At 36.5% G+C, this 27,347-nt stretch overlaps 1 protein-coding gene across 2 annotated transcripts; it reads right to left on the bottom strand.

The window, feature by feature from the left end:
* SLC38A11 (solute carrier family 38 member 11) lies at window positions 1-26,370 on the bottom strand. 2 transcript variants are annotated; one of them, XM_042784096.1, is made up of 12 exons: window positions 26,094-26,370; window positions 23,524-23,641; window positions 23,026-23,100; window positions 20,646-20,780; window positions 18,868-18,933; window positions 17,270-17,376; window positions 16,693-16,772; window positions 8,502-8,572; window positions 7,348-7,509; window positions 5,485-5,597; window positions 4,692-4,823; window positions 1-804 (listed from the first exon to the last, which is right to left on the bottom strand). In XM_042784096.1, exons 1-12 carry the CDS (start codon window positions 26,136-26,138, stop codon window positions 559-561), a joined length of 1,350 nt encoding a protein of 449 aa, XP_042640030.1. In that variant the 5' UTR covers window positions 26,139-26,370; the 3' UTR covers window positions 1-558. The 2 variants fall into 2 exon arrangements, with proteins under 2 accessions (XP_042640030.1, XP_042640031.1); XM_042784097.1 differs by lacking the exon at window positions 7,348-7,509.
* Window positions 26,371-27,347: the final 977 nt, after the last annotated feature.

Raw genomic sequence — 27,347 nt, forward strand, 5'->3', positions numbered from 1 at the left:
TCAAGAGCCAGTACAAGGGATGATTTCAGCACTAAAGGACAGTTATTGCAAAATCAAAGATAGAATTAATAGGGGTCTTTCAATTTAACAGAAGTTTAATACACATAGTGAGCCGCAGACATTTTTTTTTTCCAGTATACTGAAAGCCCATACTATAATATGCTAATAAATATACATCAAAATACTATAAAATTAATAAAAACTAAGTGACAGCAATGAAACATGGGACGTTTACATTCCTAAACATTTCATTTATAGTTTTTAAACAGCATTCAGACTAAGTTAAAAAAAAATGCAGCCTTTTTTCATAGGTTTGCAAATTATTCAAGTAATGTCTACTGAAAGGCACCTCTGAGAATTTCTGTCTCAGCAGCTAAAACTTAAGTCTTATCTAGAAAAGGATGGCAGCATAAAACCAAGTACGTAAATACAGTTATACAGTTTAAAATTCCTAGTGCATATCAAAACATAAAAACTCTTCGTTCCACTCTCCTTTAAACTGGCACGTATGGCTTGCTGTAAAATGTACCTGATCTCGTCTGGAGATTGGTGTGCTACCTACGGTGGAAGCGTACTGTTGTGAAAAGAAACATTACTAGGGAAGCAGTAGAACATTTCTTTTCCATGGCTACATTCCTGGGGATGCAAGATAGTCAAAACAAACCCAACTGTCATCACTAGCACACCGACAGCAAGAATCAGGCAGGATATGAGGATATCTGAATGGTTCCATCGCTCTTTGGACAGCCTTAGATAACATGCTGTTGGGATGATAAAAACAAGTGGGGTAGCACTCAGAACTCCCTGTGTGTGGGAAACAACAATAGAAAAAACCCTCATAAGCATGTATATTTAGATGTGAAGAACAAAAACCTAAATTTTGAAATGGCTGTGATTAGATTGATGCAACAGTAAAGCCAGAGAATAGAGGCCTTTTCCAGTGTTGCTATATGGAAAACTTTCCTTTCAAGGTCACAAATAACCTGCAAAAAATCTATAATTTGAAATAATTCAGATTTATTTAAATGCTTTTGTTTTGTTGATACAGAATAATATTTTATGTTGCAAGTACTATTAAATCTGATTACCAGAAGTTTGTCAGCTTCATAAGTACAGTAAAAGTCCAAACATAATAGTTCTGCAATACTGTAACTGAGTTAAAATATTTAAGATTATTCCATATAGGAGTCTAGATATAATATTGCCTTAAAAAAAAAGTGAAAACATCATGCAGAAGTTTAAAGAATTCTGATCAATTTCTACATTTATGACATGATTTAGGTTGACTTCTCTGTGAAAACAAAACTCCTTTTGAGAGCAGAACCTCCCCTTTCGTTAAAAATAGAGCTCCTCTTTAAGTGCTCTCTTAGACAGGGACAGATAAAAAGTACCTGCTTAAATGCTTTTTATAGTAAAGCTACTGCACATTAACATATGAGTTACATACCAAAAGTGATCATTTTTATACATAAATTTTGAATGTTTACTTTGTCACATATTAACAAACATTATGTTGCAACTTAATTACGGTGAAGTAGTAATCCAGTCTACTGAATATCTTTGCATCATTGTTTGTACAAACTTTTGTATACTTTTATGGTAGAACATGTTAACAGTGATCAGTACAGACAACAAAAATAAGGACATGCACAAAATATCTTCTTCATAAGAACTGAGACTCTGAAGTACGTGAAGCAACACAAACCAGCATGCCAGTAAAAGAACAGCACAGCAAAATCTGTGGACCCTTAACTCCTATGTGACTGAACGGTTTCTCTGGGGAATTACCACAGGGCAAACACAAGGGCTTGTGTTTTGTTTTAAATCCAGAAAGCAGGGGAAAATTAAGCAGAGTCCGAGAAACAGCAGCAAATGCCTTCTGTGGAGAAGAGCCAAAGGACGGCTCTTCTGCTGGACAGAAAACCTGCTGAGAAGACAGATCATCTTTCCTTCACGTATAAAGAGTCTGCCTACTCATATTTCTCTACTGGTGGATATCAAGACTGAACAATCTTTCTAAGCACAACAATTACATCTGATAAATATGTACAGCTGTATTGTCAAATTCTCTCCTAAAAACAAGAAAAAAAAAAAAAAAGCCCACAAGAGATGAGCTACCCACTCAACTGTCTGGCTATCAACTGCTATTTGTAACTCAATCAAGCTGTCAGCTTGACTACAGAGTAATTGCTTAGGCCTCTGTGGGTAAAAATATTGCATTGATGGAATGTTTTCTTTTGCGTGAATATTTTAAACTATTTCATTCCAAATAGAAATCACACATATTTATTCATGCTAGAAAGACTCACTGGCAGTCCTCTAGTGTAAATTTATTTTTAACATATTATACCATATAATAACTGTAACACAATTATATGGGCCCACATAGTGGATTAGGTTCATTATACCAGCATCCTGATATTTGGCCAGAATAGGCATATGTGTATGTATGCACACATTTAAATACTTTTATTGGTGTGTATATACACATGCAGGTGAATTTTCTGCACTTGCAACATAAAACCAGGGGCAAAAAAGATGGAAATGAAATTGCCAACAGATGCCACGAATGAAAAATTTTAATGGAAACATGCATCCTGACCAAACCAATAGGAATATTGTTTATTTTGAGCTAGTTATAATTTGGAAAGGAATAAACTATGTAGGTAATTATTTTCAATAGAGAGTAATTGGATAGCTTATCTGAATATTCAGACCTATTCTATAATAGTGCAAGCATAGCCTGCTAAGTCACTGATACAAAATCACTCATTACTGCTTGGTTAGCAGCATAAAGAATGACTCCTTCCGTTTTGTTCCATCAGTAAGCATGCAATATATGGCTTGAAATTATCAATGAATGCACGGACATGAATGTAAGTAGGTAATTTTAAAATGTTTCCTAACTTAAACTAAAAAACCTAACTTAAAATAAAGAAGTAAAAGCTGCCCTTAAACAGTTTTCTCTACCTTCTAACTGCTATATCCTGGAATGTTATACTTCCACATTTTTATTTATTAAAAATAGCTGACCTGAAATTGAAGGCAAACTGTTAAGACAAACAGTGTTTATCATAAACAAACACAGGCCTCTGTCAACCTCATGAAGTTTGTGAAGACGAAGTGCAAGGTCCTGCACATGGGTCAGGGCAATCTCAAGCACAGCTACAGACTGGGTGAAGAATGGATTGAGAGCAGCCCTATGGAAAAGGACCTGGGGGTGTTCCTTGACAAGGAGCTCAACATGCCCTGTCAATGTGCATTTGCAGTCCAGAAAGCAACCATGTCCTGGGCTGCATCAAGAGAAGACTGACCAGCGGGTGAATGGAGGCGATTCTCCCTCTCTACTCTGCTCTTGTGAGACCCCATCTGCAGTGCTGTGTTTAGCTCTGGGACCCCAAACATACAAAGGACATGGACCTGCTTGAGTGGGTCAAGAGGAAGCCACGAAGATAACTGGGGGCTGGAGCACCTGAAGACAGGCTGAGAGAGTTGGGATTGTTCAGCCTGGAGAAGAGAAAGCTCCAGGGAGACCTTATAGCAGCCTCCCAGTACCTAAAGGAGCTAAAGGAAAGCTGCAGAGGGACTTTTTACAAGGGCATGTAGTGATAGGACAAGCAGGAATGGCTCTAAACTGAAAGAGGGTAGATTTAGAGTAGATATAAGGAAGAAATTATTTACTGTGAGGGTGGTGAGGCCCTGGCACAGGTTGCCCAGAGCAGCTGTGGCTGCCCCCTCCCTGGCAGGGCTCAAGGCCAGGTTGGACGGGGCTTTGAGCAGCCTGGTCTGGTGGAAGGGGTCCCTGCCCGTGGCAGGGGGGGCTGGAACTAGATGATCTTTAAGGTCCCTTCCAACCCAAACCATTCTATGATAAATGTTAAAAAAAAAAAAAAAAAAATCTGATCTACATTTCCTTTGATTAAATGTACATTGTGTCTAAACAGACTGACTTCATCTGGTAAATCTACTTCACTAACTAGTAGTCTAGGACTCAAGAAGACAGTTCCAGCCAACCAAAAAAGTTACATAAAAGTATTAAAACTGGTTCAAGGCAGTAAGCGCCTTGTGTGGCCTGCTTCCTTCTCTGCAATGAGGCAATATCAGACACAAGAATGTTTACTGGCAAACAAAGCAGTTTCCTCCTAAAAATCATACGCTCAAGTTATAAAATTACTCAGTTTTTCTCCCTGTTAAATCCCAACCAGGGAAAAATTCCAGTTACTATCTCTGTGCGTTCACTACTACTGGTTCTTTCTCTCTTCCCTCCTTTGTTTTTTTGCCTCTTTGGCACAAGGCAGCCATTAGGATCTGTCACAGTGTTTAGTAATTTCCTAACTTCATCAGAAGCAGGGATTAGAGAAAGTATGCTAGATTGTCCTGCAATACAGTGAGGATGAGTATCTTAGTGATTTCCACTGCAGTTTAAATATATTTGGTAAGTCATAGCCACTTGCTGCATCTCCAGAAAATTCTAAAAGCTCTCCCCAACCATATGAACTTTACTGAGCTTCCTTTCTCCTTTAATTACCCAATTTTGAAGTGGTGAATAACTCCTTTTTTTCCTGTTAACATTTCTACTACTGACTACTATGTCAAATTACATACAATTTTCAGTAAAGCTGGGGATTTTTCAGAGTTCTGTTTTATAAAAAAGTGATTTATTAAGTAGAAGAGTATACAGGTTCACTTACATTCAGCTCTAAAACTATTCCAAGGCAATCATACACTAATGATACACCAGTCGCCACAGCAATGATAACTATTGTCACAACAATATGGAAAACTGTTGAGAGGTTCCCATGGAAAAACACATTGGCAATCACCTGAAACAGAATCACAATTTTAAACCTTCATTTTGCTCTTTATGTTAATAAAGAGATTATTTGAAATCTTCTAACCTTAGGAAACTAAAAGAATGGGTGAGAATACACTGACTGAACTTTACCTATCTTGCTTCAAGAAAACAACTTCATCCACTTCCAAAAATAACTCATGACAAGCACTGCAGAACACTTGCAAAACTGACTTAGTTATACCTGCAGGACTTAGGGTATACTTACTTTTTTCTCATTTACCCACTACAGAATAAAAATCACTTAAAATTATTTATTGAACAGATGGATTTCCTAGATGGAGGTATTTTCGTAAAACAAAACTAGTAAGAATAAATATGCTATTTTTGGCTATTCTCAACCTAGTAACAGTGGCATTTATGCCAAACTTAGAATTTTAAGCAGTCCTGATATTATTAAGTAATTATTAATAAAATATTGGATAATATTATAATAAATGTAATACAACATAATATTGCCAGAATCTAAACAGTACAAATAGTACTTCATACTCCCTGCATGTAGCAGGATAGGATATGCTGATATTTATTACAGATCAACCATTGACTTCAGCTACAATATGTATTAATAATGTAAGAATATTATTAATATATATCAACATTGTTAAAGGGAGAATGTAATAAATTCTTACCTCTCTGGTCACAAAACATTCAAGAGGGAAGGTCAGAATAACAGTAACTCCATAACAAAACCTTCCAAATGTAGCAAGGTTGTCATCTCTACAGTAGTTTTCAAATATATCTCCTGAGGCATAGCAAAACATCAATTAGTTTGAACTTCAAGTCATTTGCCTATTTTCAAACTGGAGTGTAAGCTACTGGAGTAACTGAGACTTCCTGATTCCCTCTTCTGACGTATACCAAGAGACTGTAGTTACAGTCACAAATTACATCCAGGAGGAACTTTCACCTTATCCTGCTAGTAGCAGTGTTTTTATTTCAAGTAGCGTTTATCTTTCAAAAATATTTTAACATACACATATTAGAGTTTGTCATCTGTTACCTTCCCCTTAGTACAGATTGTGTATGAGATGCTGGTATTTGTTTTAGTAAATATGTGACAGATTCAGAAAGAAAGCTGGTATGTAAAAGATACATTTCCTTTAAAAATGTAATTCCTAGAACAACAACAATTACACGAGGAAGACCAGGGAGTTACATCTGGAGAACTGCATTTCTCTCATAGTACCTAATCGTAGCTGGTAAGCTACAGTGAAGAATTTTAAATATTCTGACCCTGAAAGCCCCTTCTGATCTAGCAAATCTTCTTGTATCTTCTTATATCTAACAGCAAAAGCATTGCTAGAGAATGCAAATCATCATCTTGGTTAGTGATTACCACAAAGAATCTGGAGTAATGATCTTGGCACAAGAGACACTGCAAGACAGCGATCAAGATGGTCTATTAGGTCTTTTCTACCTGATTACTATACTGTCTTATGATTTACTACTTTTAGCATCACAACGGCACTGAAGAAGCACTAAGGCGTACTTTAGAGAAAACAGACAACAGATTTTGACAGGGGAGACAGAAGGTAAGATGGAACCTGCTTGCAGTAGTCATATGCTGAGGGATAGCTGCAGTCAGAGCTTTCTATACTTGAAATATCTCAGCCAGTTTGCACTTAGTCTAGCTACAGTTGCATCTAGGACAGTAAGTTATTCTGCATAAACAGCACTGGAGGCAGGAAAGAAGGACTGATCAACCAGTAATCCCCATCCTACAATTCCTCTGTTCTCAACTACATGCTGCTGCTCATCAGGAGATGAGAAAGCTTGGAAGCCTTCTCTGACAGTTTGGAACAGCAATATGAAATTACAGAAAATCTGCTTGATTATGAAATGTGTATTCTTCCCAAATAAGCTAATGCACTGAACAAATTTATGCCTTGTTCTTCTGAAAGCACCTTCTCCACTTCAACAAAATGATGTTAAATAGTATGATGTAACATTGATTATTTATACATACATGTATATTCATATAACCACAGAGGTGATGGTAGGTTTAGCATCCTACCCTAATGTTACAACAGCAGAACAGCTGTTGTAAAGACAGGAAATATCTCTAAATCAGAACTAGGATGTATTAGCACAGACAGGAAAAGATACAGGAGAATGTACAGAAATATATGCCAGGCACCATGTAGAAAAATCAAGGCAATTTTTGTTCTTACTGCTCTCTGCTAGTGGATCACATGGTTAAATTATTGCTGTTTAGTTCTTAGAAGTATTTTGATTATGTAAATATTCATAGGGGACTCTCACCTCTGAGACTTACATCTGGGAATCTGACACCTATTAGCATGTAGCTGACATCTTTGTACCACGTTCTGCTTGTTGGCTAACTACAAGGAATGTCCTCACTATTTCTGTCCAAACATAGTATGATTTTGGCGCTTTTACAATTACTAATATATTAACAGCAGACGTCAGACAGAAAGGCAGAAACGTAAGGATTATGGCAAGCACCAAAATTGAGGTATCGAGCAGTTTACCTTCTGTGTATCCTGTAAAAGTCATATATCCACATGCAGCGAACACTACACTGATAACAACAGCGAGTGAGACAGACACGTGTGTGACTCGAGACCAGTTCTTTAATGTGGGTTCTTCCAGAGACCCATATATTAAAAAGCTGTTATGGTTGCAGATGAATGCTGAAACACACACGACAGTTAAAGCAAATGTATGAATTCATGCATATAAAATAGATTTATGGAGTGTATGTTCCAAGGTAGGAGAGACACAGCACAGTTTGAATCCACTCACTATTAAATACAAACATTACTCCTGCAGTGAGTAGCAAAGATAAATGGCTTGGACTTTTACTTACTTATTTGATTTGATGAAGGTTTATAATCATCCTGAGATGATTCTGATTACATTACCCTAAAATGCCACAGTTTCCCATCCTTCACACCTCCATTTCAGCTCTATTTTCTCTTCCTGCTCTTTTGCTTAAGAACCCAACAGCAGTTTTGAGGTTTTTTTTTTTTGTTGTTGTTGTTTTTTGTTTTGTTTTGTTTTTTTTTTTTAAATCCACAGAGGCATCTGCTACTTTCAGACTTCCTATGACATCCATTTTAGGCAGCAGCAAGCACTGGGAGGCCTCAGATTATCACAGTGTTAACAAGAAGTAATATACCAGATCCTGCAGGCAGGAACAGATTTTAGAAGGAGGATAATGGAGGTGAGTTGAGACTCACCTGAACAGTTCATCATGAGAAACGGGAAGCAACAGAGCAACAGGCACTCTCTAGCGATTGTATGCGTTACAGTGTAAGATTTTTCTGCTAGAGGTTATCCAAGAAAACACAGAACTATCACAGCTTCCTCAGTTTATCAGTTAGACTAACCCTAATGGTGCAGGTGTTTTAAGATGACCTCGACAGCTGAGCTGGATTCACATGCCACACCACTGTCTCTGCTGAAATGGCCATAGTTACAGGGCCAGATGGGCAATGGATAGGGATAATGTCTTAAACTGTAACTATTAAGTTTATATGGAAGACTCAATTTCTTTTTTTTTAAGCCAGCTAACATGAATTTAAAAAATTACAAATAAAAAATTGAAATTTCTAGGTCCACAATATTAAAGTAATTTCTTACAATTGGTCTGAATATTGAAAATACAACAAAAATTACTTACCAAATGACATCACCCCAACAGCCTGTACTGCATTTGATTTTGCAAATATCCATGCATTTTCTGATTTGGGTCTAAAACAGACATTTGTTTTAATAGATTATCCTCTTTTCAGCTACCAGTTATTAAAAATAACTTAAAATACTATGCTGTAATACAGACCTGCTAGTCAGATTTTCAGAACTCTCAAGTAGGCCACAGTGTTCATAACAATAAGTTGAAACTAGGGAGATACGCTTCTCACCTCCCTTCTTTTGATTAAAGTACTTTTGGCTGTAAAAACTGGTTACAGAAATGTCAGCCCGTTTCAGTGACCAGTTTTGTAAATAAACTCTTCAAGTCATCATATACCAAGAAGCAGCAATAGGGAAGATAAAAGCTGTTACTGATTCTGACTAAGGTTATCTTGACCCCAAATCTCTTCTCTTTAGAGGTAATTTCTTCCTTTGAATTTGCACATGTAAGCCATGCAGTCTCGAGATACTTTTGTTGTAGGCTACAAATCAAATGAGGCGGTTTGCCTTTCTTTACACCCGTTTCAAATATTTCTCATAGTAAAGGGATTCTGCCAGATCCCAAAGGAATGATAAGGTGTAAGAGAGTATATGAAGACTTGATAATTAGGCAAGAATGTAATATATCCCACATCTGCTTGTCCACGATATGCCCACAATTTTGGACCAGTGGTAACTGCAATTCCTACAGAAGGACCACAGAAAACCATTAGAAAACTTTGTTAAAATCCATTTGATGCACAAACTTCCCCTCTGAACAAAGAGCCAAAATGAAGGAAAGGGGAAGGACATGAAACATCCCTTTCCAGAACTACAATTTGCTAAAAATATAAAATGAAATTCACAAGCCAGTTGAACATTATATTTGTAACAGTAAAGCACAGCCAAAGGAAGAGTACAGAGAAGCTTGGTCTTAAAAAGTTGGTTGCTGCTAACTTTGATTGCTCTGTTTTTACTTAGAGGGAAAGCTGCTGCCACCTGAGGCCTTAGCTGCTATTTTTCTACTGCCCTAGAAAGCAGTGTAGCACACACACCAGTTCTGTAAGGGTAACAATGGCAGCTTTGTCTCTCCCTCTATCTGGTGATAACTAGATGATTTTGACAGCCGTAGTGGCATATGCTATGCTAGGTTTCATTGCTTTAAAAATGTTTAAACTCCACTCCCACCCCCTAAAAAGAAGAAAAAAAAAAAAGATAAAAAAGGTGTCGCTGTTTCCCCTTTCAGCACTCATATTACTATTTCTTGAGAGCTCAAATAGTCAAATCCTTCCTTTTCTATATTAAAAAACCCCCAGATTTACAGCATCTAGTGCACATTCAGTTCAGACTTAGAGCAACCTTTTAGGTTTTAAGCTGGGGTTGCTGAGCTTAACTGTGAAATGAACAGAACCTGATCAGCAAAATCAAATCCCGTTTTCTGTCCTTAGGTGCCGTATATTCTCTTGATCGCTGCAACATACCACCTCTAGTCTTAAGCAGCTGAATATGGCCCTCCTAAAATATTCTCAGACTCAGCATGTAGATGAAATAAGAGTACCTGGCATTTGTCTTGTGAAATAGGAGCTCCGACTCACTCGAGATGAAATAGAACCTTATATAGAGTAGCCTCCCCTAACTTGATGCTACTGATTGCAAATCACTGGAGATATCTGTAGCCAATTCATGTTCCTAATTTTAAGTGTACTATTTTTCAGGAAAGCATTCATATTTGATTGAGGGGAAAAAAAAAAAAAATCAATACTCCAAAATAAAAATAGAATATAGAAAGCTCACATTACAACTGTTACATTCTGTAACCACTAGAGGTCAGTTTCGATATCAGACATACAGAATGAAAATTTGTTTTCTATTATCCTTTGACAACAGAATTTGTCAAAGTCTCCATACCCTCTTTTCTATTCATAATTAACACTTAGATTATCTAATACCCTAAAAACCAATATTTTTTTTTAAATGCACAAAAAGAAAGAATGCTTTTGTCTGAAACACAATTTCTGTGAAAATGGTACATCCTGTGCAACAGTATAGCTGTATTATAAACTTCTATAAATAGGGATTTGAAAAATGGAATGTAGAAAGCATGTGAATTTCTGTTGAAACATTTTGAATAAAGTGGCCAATTAATCAATTAAAAAAAAATTATATCACAGGAGCTAGTTTTCTCCCTGCACAGCATTACCTTACGCACTAGCAATATGCAACAGACCAAAATATAGCATCACTTTTTGGATGAATGACAAGTCAGATTAGGAGTATTATTGGGGGGGCTGGGTGTGTGTGGGTTTTTAATCCAAGTGAACAAAAAGCTGCTTATTTAGCATCATAAGATAAATTCTTTCCATTCTAGTTGCAGAACACAGGAGGAATTTCAGATCCATGATTTGAACACTACCAGCAGATTGTAATGTCATATAATGCCCATTGGTACATATAACATATTCAACAGCATATAACTATTTCTTACAGTAAGTCATATACTGCTGGATGTGCTTTGAAAAACATTTTCATACCTTGGGAAGAGGGATCTCACACAGATGTGATATGTAAACTAGGAAGTAAAAGCAACACAGTAAGAAATTTCATTTCTGAGCATTTAGAACTAAGAGTCAACAGCTCTAGAGTTCTAACCATATCAACACCAAACCACCCCCAAGTCCAGTCTGCAGCACATATAGACTTATGCAAAGCTCCTGGAAAATTGTGCAGGTGACATGAAAGTGTCTATATAAAATAAGACTTCAGACTGGGAAAGAGAAAATTGTGTCAGGAAACAGTAGCTGTTAGTTATGGAAGAACCATACAGTGAATAATCACTTAAAATGACTCACAAGACAAAGGACACCTAATGGAAATATCAAGTGTCAATGTAAACATCTATTCGTATAAATACAAGCACCTGTGTGGCCAGATGCATACATAGGCTGAGTCTATCACAAGAATACCAGGTAACACTACATCTGTTCTGCTTTTTCAGTCCTGCTGCTACTGTTCAAGATGGGTATTTTTTTTTTTTTTTTTTTTGAGAAGGACCTTTGTTCTGACCAGCTTGGCCTACATTCTTGTTAGGAATTGTTAGGGGAAGATTTTAACTGCTACTCATACAAGAATAACAGTAGCTGAGAATATCCATGAATGACAAAACCAGCCAGCTTACTGCTCCTCACTCAGTGTATAAAAACACAGGCTTTTTTCATGCTGGGGAAGAAGGAAAAGTAGTTAGATGAAACACAATTAAAGGTAACAGAAGAAATACACTTGTGATACTAAATGCATTTTTTGAGAGCTGTACTGTCTGTCATATATAGTAAAAGCTATAACACAAAGTAAAAGCTGAGAGGCAATATAATTGCGATTCTTGGAACAAACATAATAAAAGATCAAACAAAAAGACATTCCAGGGGAGATCCCAGACAGGAAGAAGTCTCAGCTGAAAGTAAGACAACAGCAAGACAGACTGACAGCTAAAACTGTCTGTAGGAAAGTAGTGAAGCCTGGTGATGAAGTCTAGAGGTTAAGAAAATAAAACTCTACTCAATCTTCACTATACTTAAGGAAAGTGTATCATAATAAACATGCTAGTCACTTCAAATCAGGTTTGAAAATATTTGTGTTTATCTACATAAGAACAGGGGAAAAATAAAAGAAAAAAAGAACCAAGCAAAGGTTAAGACCTCCTAAGTAGGGTAAAAGGCATTTCATATACAAATCATGAGTAAGACTTGGACAACTTTGGCAGTCTAAAACAGCTACTTCTTGTAAAACATTTACAGTATAATATTCCCCATCTTAAGATCCATGCTATGCAAAAATCTTTTCTGTCATTTATGTACAAATGCTGCCAAATACAATACAGTAGCAGAGCGCATCAGAGCAAAATGTCTTTAAGGAGGACAAGAGAAACATACATCCCTGATCTCAACCCAGCTTGCAGGTATGAAACACTAACTGAAAAAAAAAAGAAGTTAATTTGTAGAGAGGAAGCAAAGTCTATGTTTGGCAGTGGAGCTATACGTGGGAATGAGCAAATGACTTCTGTTGTTTTGGATTGAAGATTAGTGACAAATCACCAAGTATAGGTGCAAACCAGCAGTTGTCAAAATAATCCAAGAACACATGGCAGGTTAATTCAGATTTAATTCAATGACTATGACTTTTAGGAAACTAATTGTAACATTTCAATTCTATTCTAAGGTAAAATACTTTTTAAGTTTTTGTTTAAACTTTAAAAGTTTAAAGATACTGAAAAAGTTTACAGATGGTGAACATAACTTCAATCAATACAATGGAAAGAAAATAAGTAATGCTCACATCAGCCTTGAATTTTATATTAATTGAAGTCATCTTGGTTGTTAAAGAACAGATGAGGCAAAGCTATGTGTCATCCCCACTTAGTTACAGCTGCTTTAACTCCTCTTTCTTCCTTAATGATCTACTTAGCAGTTCTGTAAGTATACAGGACCTTAGGTTTTACTTTTTAATTTCATCTCACATTAAAGTTTATCTTTGCTTACTATTGGATTATTTATATGAAGGAAAGAATCAACTTTATACTTTCAAATTATTTTCCTGAACACTTGGTGTTTCATTGCTGTGATCAGCTGCCAGTTGAGTAATTCTCGCATCCTATTTATGTGTAGCAGATGCTCTTGAAGATTTTCCTAGAGATTTCTGTATTATGCAGACACTGACATCATGACATTCTTTCCAAAAGAACACCAAATTAAAATGATCCATCTTTATAAGCTACATAAAATATTGTTTTTTACAGCAACAAATGTTAATTTCAGCTTTGAAACATGAAGCTTTTTCATGCAGTATTAACATACTGCACATTTACAGTATGAGATAATTCTAACCCATTGTTGCTGATCACCATAGAAAAATACCCAGCTAAAAGTAGGTGGAAATAAAGTAAAGAACGGATCATCAAAATGTAGTTTTATCCAACATCTTAAACTATTGAGAGTAAACTTTGGGTCCAGAACACTGGATTTTGTTCTGCAGGTTCATCATGTCCTTCAGGCAACAATAAGCATATGGATGATATTAATCAAAAGCAAAACTGCAAAAAAGAAAGGTTCTTCAGTTTCATATTTGTCATAAGAGGAAATAAATTAAATCAAGTAATTCCACATAAGCACATTTTTTTTTCCCCTGAGAACTAAGAAAATAATATTCCTATAATGTCCCTGGACAACCTGCTCCAATCCCAAAGCAACAATAATAAAAAAAAAAAAAAAATCAATCAAAAAAGGCAACATTCCAAAGACTTCATATTGCTGGTTTTCAGCCTACCTTTTCAAGCACATCAAGTCATTAAAAACAGTAACAATGTTGTTTCACTCATGGTCAAACACACTGTAGAAGGTTGCTAGGAAAGATAAAATTCTCTGTTGTCCAAGTAATAGATATAATTTTAAACTAGAATATGAATTGCATCTAAGCAAAAAGACAGTTTTATCATTCCTGGATAATCTTGTACTTCTCAAAGGGAAGCAATCTTCACTTTGAAAAATCTACAGGTAAATGAAAACTGGTTACTACTCAGAAAGTAATTATCAAAGTATGAAGATATCTAAACAGGATTTCAGTGGAACCTGATCTGAGTCCAGCACTTTTGAATGTATGCAGTGGTAACCTGAATGGTGGAAAAAAGCATCATTAACAGAAACTATTAAATGTGCAGTTAACACAAGCATGCTAGAGTACAGGGTGAAAAAAGAAAAATCATAAATACATTCTAAGTGGAGAAAGCATCTGATAAACCAGTATTCAATTCTGTAATGACAAAGCCTACAGTTATGTCAGGGAAAAAAGGCTTCATGACAACAGGTTGGGGGGGAACAAGCAAAAAAAAAAAAAAAAAAAGAAGGAAAATAAAAAAAAATCCAAAACGTCATGAGAACAGAGAAAAAGAAAGGAAAAATTGCCAGCTCACAGTTCTGCAGAGAAGGGCTTGGTGCTTCTATGAGACTGCAAACTCAAGGCACATCCACAATGTCATGTTATTTTCCAAAGAGGCAAACATCAAAGTAGGTTACATAAACAGGAGTATAGCAAACCCCAAAAGAAACAGCTGAAGGAGACCTCAAGACACTTTGCATATAAGATACATCAATCTTTCTTCTCTGCTCCTCAATGGGAATACCACAGGCAGTTGGGGCATCATGATCTCACTTTAATTTGCAGAGAACTTAAGGGAGCCATTGAAAATGATCAGTAGCACAGGAAATGACAAGAAGAGAAACATTAAAGGAACTGTGTTTGTTTAGTCTATACAAAGGAAAACCAAAGGGGACCAAGTTACATCTCTTTACAGGTGTTTTTTAAACACTTGAAAAATGAACAGTTTACTGTCCATATCCACTGTGATTAGGCCAAGAAACAACCAACATCAAAGATACACATACGAAACAACTTTAGGAAGAATTTGTAAAAAAAGGCTAGTTAAGAACAGGAATGGGAAATCATGGAATTGCCAAAACCAAACTAGACAAACACCTGTCAGCAATGACAGGCATTCAATCAGTTCTGCTATGTAACAACGGTAAGGATTAAATATTCCCTCTTGACCCCATCAAGCCTTTATCGAGGATTGTACAACTTCTTTTCCTATATGACAGATCCTAGGACTGTGTTTCATAATCATGACTTTCAAAAATCTCTTTGAAATCTCCAACTTCTATTGTATTTTAATAAGCACTGACAGTAAATGCATTATTTACATTTCACTTGTTATAATACTATGATGGGACTCATATTAAAATATATTAGTGTTATATATACTCATACTATTAATAAAATATTTGAAGGGGTTTTTAATAATGTATGTATCTATTTCTAATTGTAAAATACAAATAGTAAAAACAGTAAAAAGAGACACTGATACAACGTTTGTGAGAGAAAAAATTCTGATTAACAGTTTATCAACCCACTAGATGCACTTTTAAAAACAAGAATTGACGACAAAAATGGAAGTCTAAAGAATTAAGAATTAAAACTTAAAGAATCATTCGAAACCCAACATTACTTAGGTAAGAAAAAATAAAACCATGCATTCCATATTTTTCAGTGCATCACAACTGTTGAGAAGAAATGTTACCATAGTAACAATGTCATCAGTAACAATTACATACAGCTTCTTCCTTTTTTGACAACGGATTTTGAGATTATCCTTTCAAATGCTCCTTTAACACAGGACGAAAAACATGCTGTTTCAGAAAGTTGTGGGGGGAAATCCCATACTGTTCTGAGTGTATCATTTTATGGATGATAGATGACATCACCTGGTACAACTTTAGAAAAGCCTATTCTAGCCATCTTCCTAGCATTAAACACAAATACTGCTATATTTGGGTTAACTGCAGCATAAGACAAAGGAACAATTATGTGTAACACTGCTGAAACAATCATGGTGGAAGAATCCACTTATTACAGAAATATTAGAAATACTATATTAAACTATTTCAGTAAATAAAAAAGTACATTCAGAAATAGTTTGCCATCTTTATTTATATATCTTCATAACACTTTCTTGCAATATAATTATAAAAATATTGCCACAACATATACTGCTGTGTACTAAATTATCTAGAATACTCCAATGTCCAATGTTAAATACTACTTTCAGAGTATGAGTGCTGGAAAACAGTTTTGCCTGATTATATTGTTGTCTTCTCAAATGACAGAATAGTTTTTATTATTGTGTTCTCTTTTTTTCTTTTCATTATTTGTATTTGATTTTTATTATGAAAACCTTGTATTAACATGAAAATAAATATTCATATGATACTATCTATTTTAAGATTGTAAATATAGGCCATCTGACAATAACTAACAAAATTAAAGATTTATCAAAGGACAGACAACCTTACATGTCCATTCAGGAGCTACCTGCTCTTAGCCATAACACCCTTAATTTCCAATTAATCTGTAGTTTTTTTGAGACTTTTTCTAAATTTGCTTCTGTGCAATAGAAGGAAAAAAACCCAAAAGGATAAAGTATGTTTAGTATGTTTTAGCAGTTCATTCTGTATTACTGTTAATACAGATTTATTTTTTCTATTATCTGTCTCTCCCCAAACAGCCATGTTCCAAAACTATGCAGATACATGTAATAGTGAAATATCAGATTATATACGATCAAAAATTCACTTTGTGGCAAGTGTTAGAATACTCACACTTGTGGACTGAATGTTACTGTTCTCACCATCACAATAATCAGGATGACAATGGTTAAAATCAGAGAAATAAGAGATACCTGTAAAGGTAAAAACATGACTTCAGTAAGCTGAAAGGTTGTCCTCTTAGCAGAATACTGTACTTTTTTTTTTTTTTTAAATAATAATTATCAACCAAGTAAACTTCTAAATAGCTTTGAATTTGTTATTCTTTTTGAGTAATTAGCCAAGTGCAGCTATTTGTCTAATTTTAAGTGATACTCACATTTAAACATTTCTAATCAATGGTGCTCAGCATTTCAAGATCAGGCCTATATCACCCAGTGCTTTACAAGATTTGAGTTCTACTAGCAGTAGATGGAAAAATTCCAGCAATTCATATGGAGACCAAAGTTTTGCTGAAACTCTTCCAAGTTCTCCAATGTTTCTTGGGACAGAAGACAGTCTGAACTTCTAAAATATTTAACATGCTCTAGCCAGATGTAACTGAGTTCAAATATACTAAGTTATGACTGACACTTATTTTCTAATGGCATACAGAAAAGTAAACCAAAAATCAACTGCTACCATGATTTACCTTTCCCAGTTTTGCTATGTCTTGATATAAAGATATAGGCAAGGTAAAGATGATGGTGGTAAGAAGAATTACGAAGTGACGGTCAGAAAGCACATTATCTGGTCCAACTAAAGCAAAAAAGAAAATAATTTATTTCTCTAAGAAACTGACATGAGGAACAGGTTAGTTACAGTTGAAAGGTGAGGAGTAACAAACTCTGATGTTGACCAGGTTTTTATCTCCTTTACTTAATCTAAGTAACACTGAAATAAAGACTAGGTGTTAACTAACCTTGAGGAAGCCATACACAGCATGTGCATAATCAGAACTCTGCAAATTCAAACCAAATGCATAACATATGGGATATATTATACCAAACTTGGTAAGTCTGGCATTTCTACATATAGATCAATATTAATTTCTTTCATCATGCACGGGTCAACATTAGCAGACTGCAAGTTAAACATTTTACTATGTCTTTCTGCCATTTACTTGAGGATTTTTTGACACTGTGTGTTGACATCAATTACTGTGCTGTTGAAGATAAGCAAATTCTTAAAGAATGATCCTAAAATAAGTTAATTTTTAGGTTTCTTCTGAGCATCTCCTTTCTTGCTGTCAGGTGGCTTCCATTTGCAAAATAGAGATTACCATGTGAACACAACAATAATGTTATAATATTCCCTGCAATCAGTGGGATTTATTTGTACAACTGGTGTTTTTTTTCAAGCCAATGACAACATAAAACAAAACATATCTCAGTTTCAGTCAGGCTACCATGAATTACAGGCTTGAATGAAATCTTGCTGAATAATTACGGCTGGAACGTCTGTGTTCAGTTTCCTCTATTCTTTGGGAGATTATAATGCTTTCCCACCTCTTTCAAGGCAGGCATTCTACCAGCTAGATGAAACAACGTGCCATGTTGGGGGTTCCTCCTCTTACTGAAGTTGTACTGTATAGATATTATTAGATATTGACTGTCACTATCAGCCTGGTCAAGTATTCACAGAACAAGAGTGTGACTAGTAGATGGCAAACATGCGCACAAATTGCTCCACTGATTCTGCTGTGAAAACTCACAGCAGAGGAAGGGTAACAAGTGCATAAGTGAAAAAGCTCAAAATGCCTCATCAGGTTTTGAAGACAGTATCTAAGAGAATTGAAAGCTACACATGCAGTTCATAATCAACTATTACAGATATGCTTATGTAAGCAATAAATCCATTATATTATTTGCAACTCATCCAGAATTATTCACTAAAGTGCAGTTTCAGTATTCAAATGATTATTATAAGAAATGTCCAAAAAAGATGGCAAAATATGATGACCTTGTAAATATACCACTGTGAAAGACTCCTACTTGCTCAGTATTTCACTGAAGCATGTCTTCGCTGAGTCCAGTGATAACCAAGGACTAGGATTCAGTTTTTATTTGAGACATTAAAAAAAAACAAAACCCAAAAACCACAAAAACCCACTTATACAAATATGTTTCAAGTTCTTAACTTGAACTATATTTAAGAGTGATTTAGAAGCAAAGTAACAGGTAATCTCTAAATACTTATGCTATACTCCTACCCGTTTTCCCCATTCTGAATTTTTTAAATGCATCTTACCTCCAGGAATTCTCTGAAAAACTTTAACTAAAGTGTCTCCTGTTATGATATTGTAACTGATCATAGCTGAAAGAAAATAAAGCTTTTTATTAGTACAAGTCAAATATGAAATATTTGATAATCAAACATTTAATACACTTATTTTGTAGACTTCAGGATTATATGCCACTATCGCTCTTGTATGAATTCTGGCTAGCAACAACGTCTAAGTTTCAGGTTTTTAAAAAAAAAAAAACAAAAAACAAAAAATTCTTTAACACTCCCCTTTACCTTTATTTTTTATCTTTTTTTTTTTTTTAACAGATACAATCTAACAAGAATCCAATCTGATAAGCAAGGCCATTGTGTTATCTTGCCATAAAAACTTCTTTCAGAAGAGGAAAAAAAGGGTTCTTAAAATTATTTGTTTCTAACATCAAACCTTTGTCAGTTTATTTTCAGATTTTTGTTTCTATTTAGTAAAGTTCTTGTGTTAGCATAATAATCAGTCCTGCGATCAAATGCACAGGACTTCCTAGCTCATGTAAAAAGCTAGCAAAATCTTTAAACCAGAAGAATGGAGGAGAAAATAGATGAAGATATTAGATGTGGACTTCCATTCCTTCCTCATTAATAACAACCGTGGCCTTAACATTCATACTTTATTCTTATCTTATTCTACATTAGAAGTGTGTACATGTGCGCATGTGTGTGTATACATACACACAAAATACATTTACATACTCATGTGGTCTTCATCATTTAGACAGTATACATACAGGTATTGACCTTAAGTAATGCATAAATATTCACTGTTGTGAAATTGTAAGTCATTAACACTACTTACAGAAATAAATTCAATAATTCATGCACATACATATGCATAACTAGTTCCATGGTAAGGACTGAGGTCTTTACAATTCTTTTCCATATTCTCTGTGAAGTAGTAATTATACTCTTTACATCAACATACGTAACATTATTGCCTGCAGTAACACTAACTTGACTCCTTCAAAAGTTTCAGCTATCTGTAATAAATTCAGATTATTCCCAAAGTAGGAATTTTTTTCTGGGACTCTGTGGTCAGACTCTTGGTATCTCATCACCTCCTGAAGCCCCATATGTGAAAATATCAGGCTTAAAATTTTATTTAATTATGTTACTACTGTAGGGGACAGATTCAGAATATCACTTTATTTTAAACTTGCAGTCTAATTAAGTCCTGCCCAGATTATACCTGTTCTTTTACTGTTTCTTCTTCAAAGAGATCTTGACCGTCCAATTTTCTAGTAGCTCACTGGGTATGAGGCTGAATTAATGCTTCTGAAGAGCAATGATAACACACAATATTCAAGCAAGATCTGATCAGTAGCTTCTCCAATGACAGTAATATTACATCTTTGGAAAAATATTAACTCAATATACTCTGAAAATAATATTTTCCTTTGTTTCAAGCACATCAACTTCGTGCTCTGTTACTCATTCCAGAAAAGAATCTCTTTTTTGCTATTTCTCATAGCTACTTTTGTCATTCATTAAGTGTGTGATCATGAATTTCTCTGCTACATTTCAGCTCATTTCTATTATTCTGGTCCTCCAATTCACTGAATTCTTCCTTAGTCATTCTTCAGAACACACCAAGTATTTTAATTCTTTTTTTTTTTTCTTTTTAACCAGAAAGAGGCATATACAGTATATTCTTTATAGAGATCTTAATATTTAACTAGTGAAAGAATGAGGTAATGTGAAAAAGCCTGTCATTTATAAAACTTAAACATTTATATTTTATGTGATCTTACCAATAAATGGATATAAAAATTGAAGAGTTGACAGAATTAGATAACCTACAAGACCGTATGTTTTTCTGACCAGCTCTTGATAGGTGTTGGTACTGGAGAGGTTTCCTCCTTTGATCAGTAATATAATGGAATAATCTGTTAAAATAGAAAATTACTGTTAAAGACATTATGAACCAACTTGTGGCTCGTTACTGCTCACCTTTTTCACTCCTTAAAAAAAAGTCTGTAAAAAGGAGAACAGTGGCACTGGGAAGAGCAGGGATGAGGAATCTCACAAAGGATCTCAGTCCACCAAACCCAGGAGTTATAGGTTCATACTGGAAGGAAATTCCAGCTTTCCTGATTACGGACAGAAGAAACAGACTCATTTTCATTGGTTTCCGGTACGGTCAAGGGGAACGAGAACTGTCACAATCACCAAAAAAGGAAAATTCAATTAATAATGCAGATGGCTCTTGAATGGATGGAGTGTTTGATTACATCCTGAAAGGGGGTAAAATGTGAGGATTGCCTGTATCATGGTGCTAGAACTCTCAATCACTTTTCTCAGCTATTTTTCTAAGTTTGTGAAAGATACAGCCTGGTTAGCATTTTGTGTTTTCTCCACTGCTTAATAAAAATATTATAAACATTTTTATTGGATACTTTTAAAATAAAACACACACGAAGCGATTTATGTGAAAAACCATGAAGCAGTGTGCCTTGAGACAGACCTGATGTCACAGGTGGAATTACTCCCATACCAAACCTCAACTTTTTACGAAGCACAGTTCAAAATATTGCTGTTATGTCAAGCTATGCTTTAGTATTCATTTTGAGCACCATGGGATTTTCCAGTCCAGATTAGTTACAGCACCGAATTTATTGCCTTAGTGCAGATGTCTTGACAGACAGTAGCTAGACCTCGTCTATTCCTCATCTGGCTTTCACTTAGCTTGTAATCTATGCTGCGATAGGAACAGTATTGGTGTTTATTATCTTCTGGGAATGACTAAAATCACAAAATTTTCACAGTCTTCACAAAGGTGACTTCTACCATTTGTTAATGTGAAAGACAATTGGAGATTCCCATAAGCATATGCAATTCTTACACAATATCTACTCACACTCTAATAGTGAGCAGACAAGAACAGAAATACAGAATTGTTCATTATCAGTTATGTTGGGTACTGATCTGATCTTGTACAAGAAATATTAGGTCTTTGTAGCAAGGCATCTTAGACCCACAAAACTCGAAGTGTTGAATGACCTATCGTTGTATTTGTCTGTCAACGTAGGACTACACCCAGTACAATTCAAAAACATTCCACCAGAATGAAATACAGTGAGAATTGACAAATAACAGATATTTGCCAATTATTCAGTAAAAAATATGGAAAATAAGCGCTAATGTTACATACTTAGCCTGTACTTTAAGTGCTATAAGGCAAAAAGTTGTAACTATAATTTGCTTGTGCAAGATACATTGAACCACATCTTTAACATAATAAAATGCTGAGTTTAATTCACATGTTCCAGGCCTATGGCTATAAAGTCTTCAAAATACTTAGAAATGCAAAGGACAAATCAGATTTCCTACAGAAAAGTAACTGAAATTTCTGAGTTATGTTTATGATATGATTTCACTAATGGATTTTGCCATCAGCCATAGCGAAAATTTTCGATTCATAATTAACACATTCCTTATGTTATACTGCTCTCTACTCAAACCTCAATCATTCATGCAGACCGTTAAGTGATATTTCAAGCAATGAAAAGCATTAACTGCTGCTCAGCATACAGGCAACAGAATTTGCGCCATTCATGTTGACTTGGTTTGTTGTTGAATCCAGAGTCTTTGAAGACTTGAATCCATAGACTCTTTACAAAAAAATCTCGTTTAATGCCAATGGATTTACTTATGTTTATTTACTGAGTGATTTCAAAATTTGTCCTTTTTTGAAGGCAAATCCATTATTTTTTTGATGAATGATAATTAAATATTCAAAATCACAGTACAACCAAAGGTTTTCATTCTGTGGTATATTTAAAAAAAGTGATATACAACCCACTCAAGAATCAGTCTCTTAATTAGGGTAAAAACAGTGGACTAAAACAGCTGATTATGAGGCACAAATAAGAGCTATTCTTCCACATGTCACCTTGACCTAGTCTAAGACGCTAGGCCTTACGAAAACAAAATGCACACAAAAAGCAGCTTCATATGTTGCACAGTATAATTCTCTACTTTAACTAATCTGCTCAAGGGATTAGTGAGATAAGTAAAAATTTGTAATTTTTATTGTCATTGATATATTGTTTAAGGTATCACTAAGCTCAAGATCAGCTAAACATTGCGAGACTAATTTTCACTTTACAACAGAAACTGCTTTTAGAGTACCTGTGATATAGGCAACGCCAAATAAAAGCAGTACTCCTAGTGGAAAACCAGCTTCGTTCATTGAATATGGCAGTCCTGTAAATAAGAAAAGGAGAGATTACAGAGTAACATTTCTAAATACTTATTCGTCATAACCAAAAAAAAAGAAATATTCAGGTTAAATAAAATGCTATCTACATCCCAAATTGGACCATCATGCATAATAACCTCATAAAGATCATTTTTAGTGGACAAAGTGTGGCCTAGGTGTGAGGTTCAGTCAGCACCTGCCCAACCAGTTCTCTCTCATCATTACGGGAAAGAGGCTGTAGGGTATTTATCACTGAGACATGATCTCAGCTTACAGTTCTGCATTTTTGCATAGTAATAAAATAAAAATAGAGAAAAATCTTTAGGAACATAAGCAGAAAGTAAGACGACAGTTTTATTCTCCAAACTGGATAGTCATGCATGTATAAACAAGGTTAAACACAGGATAGTGAAGAAAAGTATACTTACCTATAATGCCTGAACCTATGATAGAGTTGATAATGTTAAATCCAGCTGATGCCAGATCACTATTTCCTCCTTTATTCCTAGGCTTATTAACGAGGGCTGTTCGGTCATCTGTTTCTACCTATTTCAGAAAGACAATGATAACATTATACATGAGAAAAATAGGTGAGAACAAGGATTCTACACATAGTCTATTCAAGATCAAAAAAATCTGTCATAGACTCAGATTTGTAGAGGTATTTTGGTAACTAAATCCCATTTTTTTCAGTGAGAAATCAAAGGAGCATTAGGCAACTAATTCCTGTATAAGCCTGACCATAATCTTCTGTAATTAATTCTTCTCTGAAAAAAAAAAAAAAAAGCAGAAGGATAGAAATGTATATAAACTCAGAGGTATGCTGTTAAACAATGAGATTTTTAGTCATGTTTCAAAGGCAGAAATGTGAATTGAGTATTTTTGAAAATATTTGGGCTAATACAACTGGTCAATAAAAACAGGCCCCTGAATCAGGGGAACGAAGTCAGTTTCAAGAGTTACTAGTAAAGTATGCCAACATCTGAAGATTAAAGGTTTATCCAGCATTTTAAATATTTCTGTGTCATCCAATGATTTAGTTCATTATGAATAGTTAATAACACTACAAAATTAGCTAGTCCCAGAAAGTTTCTGTGGGAAGGACTGGTACAGACCAAAGTTTAAAGCAGAATTTTTAGCCAGTAGCTTCAAAAATTAAAGTTATCCTCAAAAAGCATTTCTTCATAAGCATGCAGTGGTCCTCTCCTCAGATCACCACTCTGCTGTCAAAGAACATTTTAGAATCATTCATTAGAAGGCTAGTATTTTAAATGAAGTAATGTAATTCAAAAGAGGAACATGCATTTAATGAAGAAAATGCCTGTCTGTGGTGTACAAAAGCAAAACACTGTGCACTTGCCATGAAAATAAAACCACTATTTCATGGATGCAGGAGCCTACTTAACATATATAGCAGGTAGTACAAACTCAGATGCTTATCACTAATACTTCTAGAAAAAAAAAAATTACATGGCTGATAAATCTAAGTCATCTGTAGATAGCAGTATAAGCTGACAAGCATAAATGTTCCTCAAGGAGGGCTACATATTTAAGTGGAACCTTTAATCCTTAAGCAATATTAACATAAGAAGAGTAGTACTGGCTCAGATCAAAGGCCAGCATAGCCTGGTATCCCATTCCTGAAAGTGGCCATGAAAGGCGTCTAGGGAAGAGTATAAGAACATGAAAATAGTTAGCAAACAACTTTCCTGTCCCAGCTTCCACCAGTTTGCGTATCCCAGACGTCCTGAGGCAGATACACTCTTGGTGGTGCATCATAACCCTTAATGGATTGGCCCTTGAATTTGCCCTTTTTTGAAACCATGCATATTTTTTAGTATCTGCAATGTCACATGGCAATGAATGCCACATCTTAATCATAAGAAGAAACATGTACTCTTCTTTGTTCTGAATCTACCATTAAATATATCCACTTGGTATCCCAAAAATTTTTGTATCATCACAAACAAAACAACCACTATTTCCCACTTATCTTCTCCCTATCACATGCAGCTTTACAGGTAACATCTTCCCCCAGCTGTTTCTCATCTAGACTTACAGGTGCTACATTTCATTTCACCACTGATTTGAGCAGCAGAAGCATCACTGTCTCTCCTGAAATTTCAATGCTCTCTGCTACTGACAGCACAGTACATGTGAAACTGCACTGAGTTAGAACAGTCCAGTTCCCTCTTTTCAGCTGTTACAATAAAATGAACATGATGTGTGTTGTACAGCTCAGACTCTGTCATGAACCCTGGTCCCTTCCCCACTTCCTAGAGACTTTTGAATTGGAAAAAAAGGACAAGAAAGGACAACAGAGATTGTGACACAGGTGAAATGGCTCCTGTGTGAAGACGAGCACTCTTGAAGGCACACTTGGACTGCAGGCAGGGGAGGAATGCCTGTTGGGAGGCGTACTAGCCAGATATGCAACATGGAAGGCTGCAGAAGAGGTGAACGGGATGGGGATGTGTTTTCCTCTTGTAGGGTCCTCTCCCAGGGACTGGCTGCAGGCCATGAGGCAGCCAGGGCCACCCGCTATCGTGCTGATAGCAGCGAGCGCACTAGGAAGTAGAGTGCTCGAGTTCTGGTCCGCAAGTGACACTGAATTTTAGCTGTGCCAAGCAGCCACAGTTCCCCCACCTCAGAAGAACGAGGTCCCTCAGACTGCATGTTTCTCCCTGCGTGGTACCTCTGAATTTTTCTTCCTCATACGAGTTAGAGAAAAACCGAACAGAGACGGAAAGCCATAGCTGCCGTCAGGTCTTCAGCGCAACCGGGCTGAAACGCCGACCCGCCCGGGCGCTTCAAGCAGCTGGTCGCGGTAAAGCCGCCAGCACCGTCCGGGCGCTCACCGCGCCCCCCGCCCCGGCCCGCGGCGGCGGGCTGAGGGAAGTAAAGAGAAGCCAGGTGAATGCCGGCAGGTTTGCCCGAGCCGCAGAGGCCACCCCGCCGCCTCACCCCTCCCTGCCACCGCTCATCTCAGCCCCGGTACCTGGCGAGCAGCGGCCAGCGGCGGCTCCGGCCCGTCGCGATCCATCGCCAGCTGGCGCGGGGGCGCGCGGCGCTCCCCTCAGGCTGCGGCCGAGGGGCTGTGGGCCGCCTCTGCCCCGCGGGCCCCGGGAGAGGTGGCGGGCAGGCTCTCCCGCTCCCCCCCGGGCGGGCTCAGAAAGGTCCCGCTGCACCTCCGCGGGTTTGGGGACGGTGTGAGCTTACGGGCCTGGGCTCGCCCGCGCCCCGCCGGGCACGGTGTCTACAGAAGGAGCTGCTGGCCCGGGGGCCAGGTGCCGGGAGGAGGGCCGGGGCCTGGGAGGAGCGCCGGGGCGGCGGCCCCTCCTCCGGCTGGTCCTGCGTTTGAAATTCTCCAGAGAAAGTAAGCGCTCCTGCCTTGCATTTGCGAGACACACACCCCCCACACACCCCATTTTACAAAACACGTGTTTATCCTGAAAGCTTTCTCTGTAGGGTGTGTAGCAAAAACCGCCTCCAGTGTCATAGTTGTTGCTTTTCAATAACCAGTGTTATTTATGAGGACTCGCTACTGCAGTCATCGGTTTTCTCCTCAGGGAGGGCAAGCTACTCTAAAGAGTGCTAAGTCAGCGGAATGGGATAAGTCAGATGAAGAACATACTGGGGTTACAGTGAGAATACAGGAAGAGGCCAAACTAATTAAAATACACAAAATTACAGTGCTTAAAGTTCAGAGTCTGTAGATACTTTAATTATCTTCAGCTGCAGTCAGGCAGTCTCCAGCAGACACACGCTTTGTAAACATAGAACAAGCCACACAAAGACATGTACATCTTAAACAAAAACATGTAGGAAGTAGTAAGCAGTAATAAAAAACTAGAGACAGTCATACTGGATGTAAAATTTAGGGCCTACAAGAGTCAAAAGATAATTTTGGGAACTACAATTACTGGAGGGCCCCGTCTTTAGAATGTGGACCCAAAATTTTCAACAAGATTAAATCATGGGGGAAAAAAACCTGACATGACAAATAAATAACAGAAGAAAAGAGCATGCTAATTTCTTTCTGTAGTCTTGAGAGCTTACATTTGATAATACTTTGATAGGGTAAACTGAAGTGATTAAAGGAGTGCATGTGCTGTGCAGCAGTAATTTTCTCTTTAAAGATCTATGATGCATATGATTTAATATGGAGGACAAAGTGCACATAAAGAGCATACATGACATTTTTGTTCAATAGCTTAAGCACATTAGCTTCAGCTCCTTCCAAAAAAATCTC

Source organism: Tyto alba, unplaced genomic scaffold (assembly GCF_018691265.1).
Source record: "Tyto alba isolate M040663 unplaced genomic scaffold, T.alba_DEE_v4.0 Super-Scaffold_7, whole genome shotgun sequence".
Classification (NCBI taxonomy): Eukaryota; Metazoa; Chordata; class Aves; order Strigiformes; family Tytonidae; genus Tyto; species Tyto alba.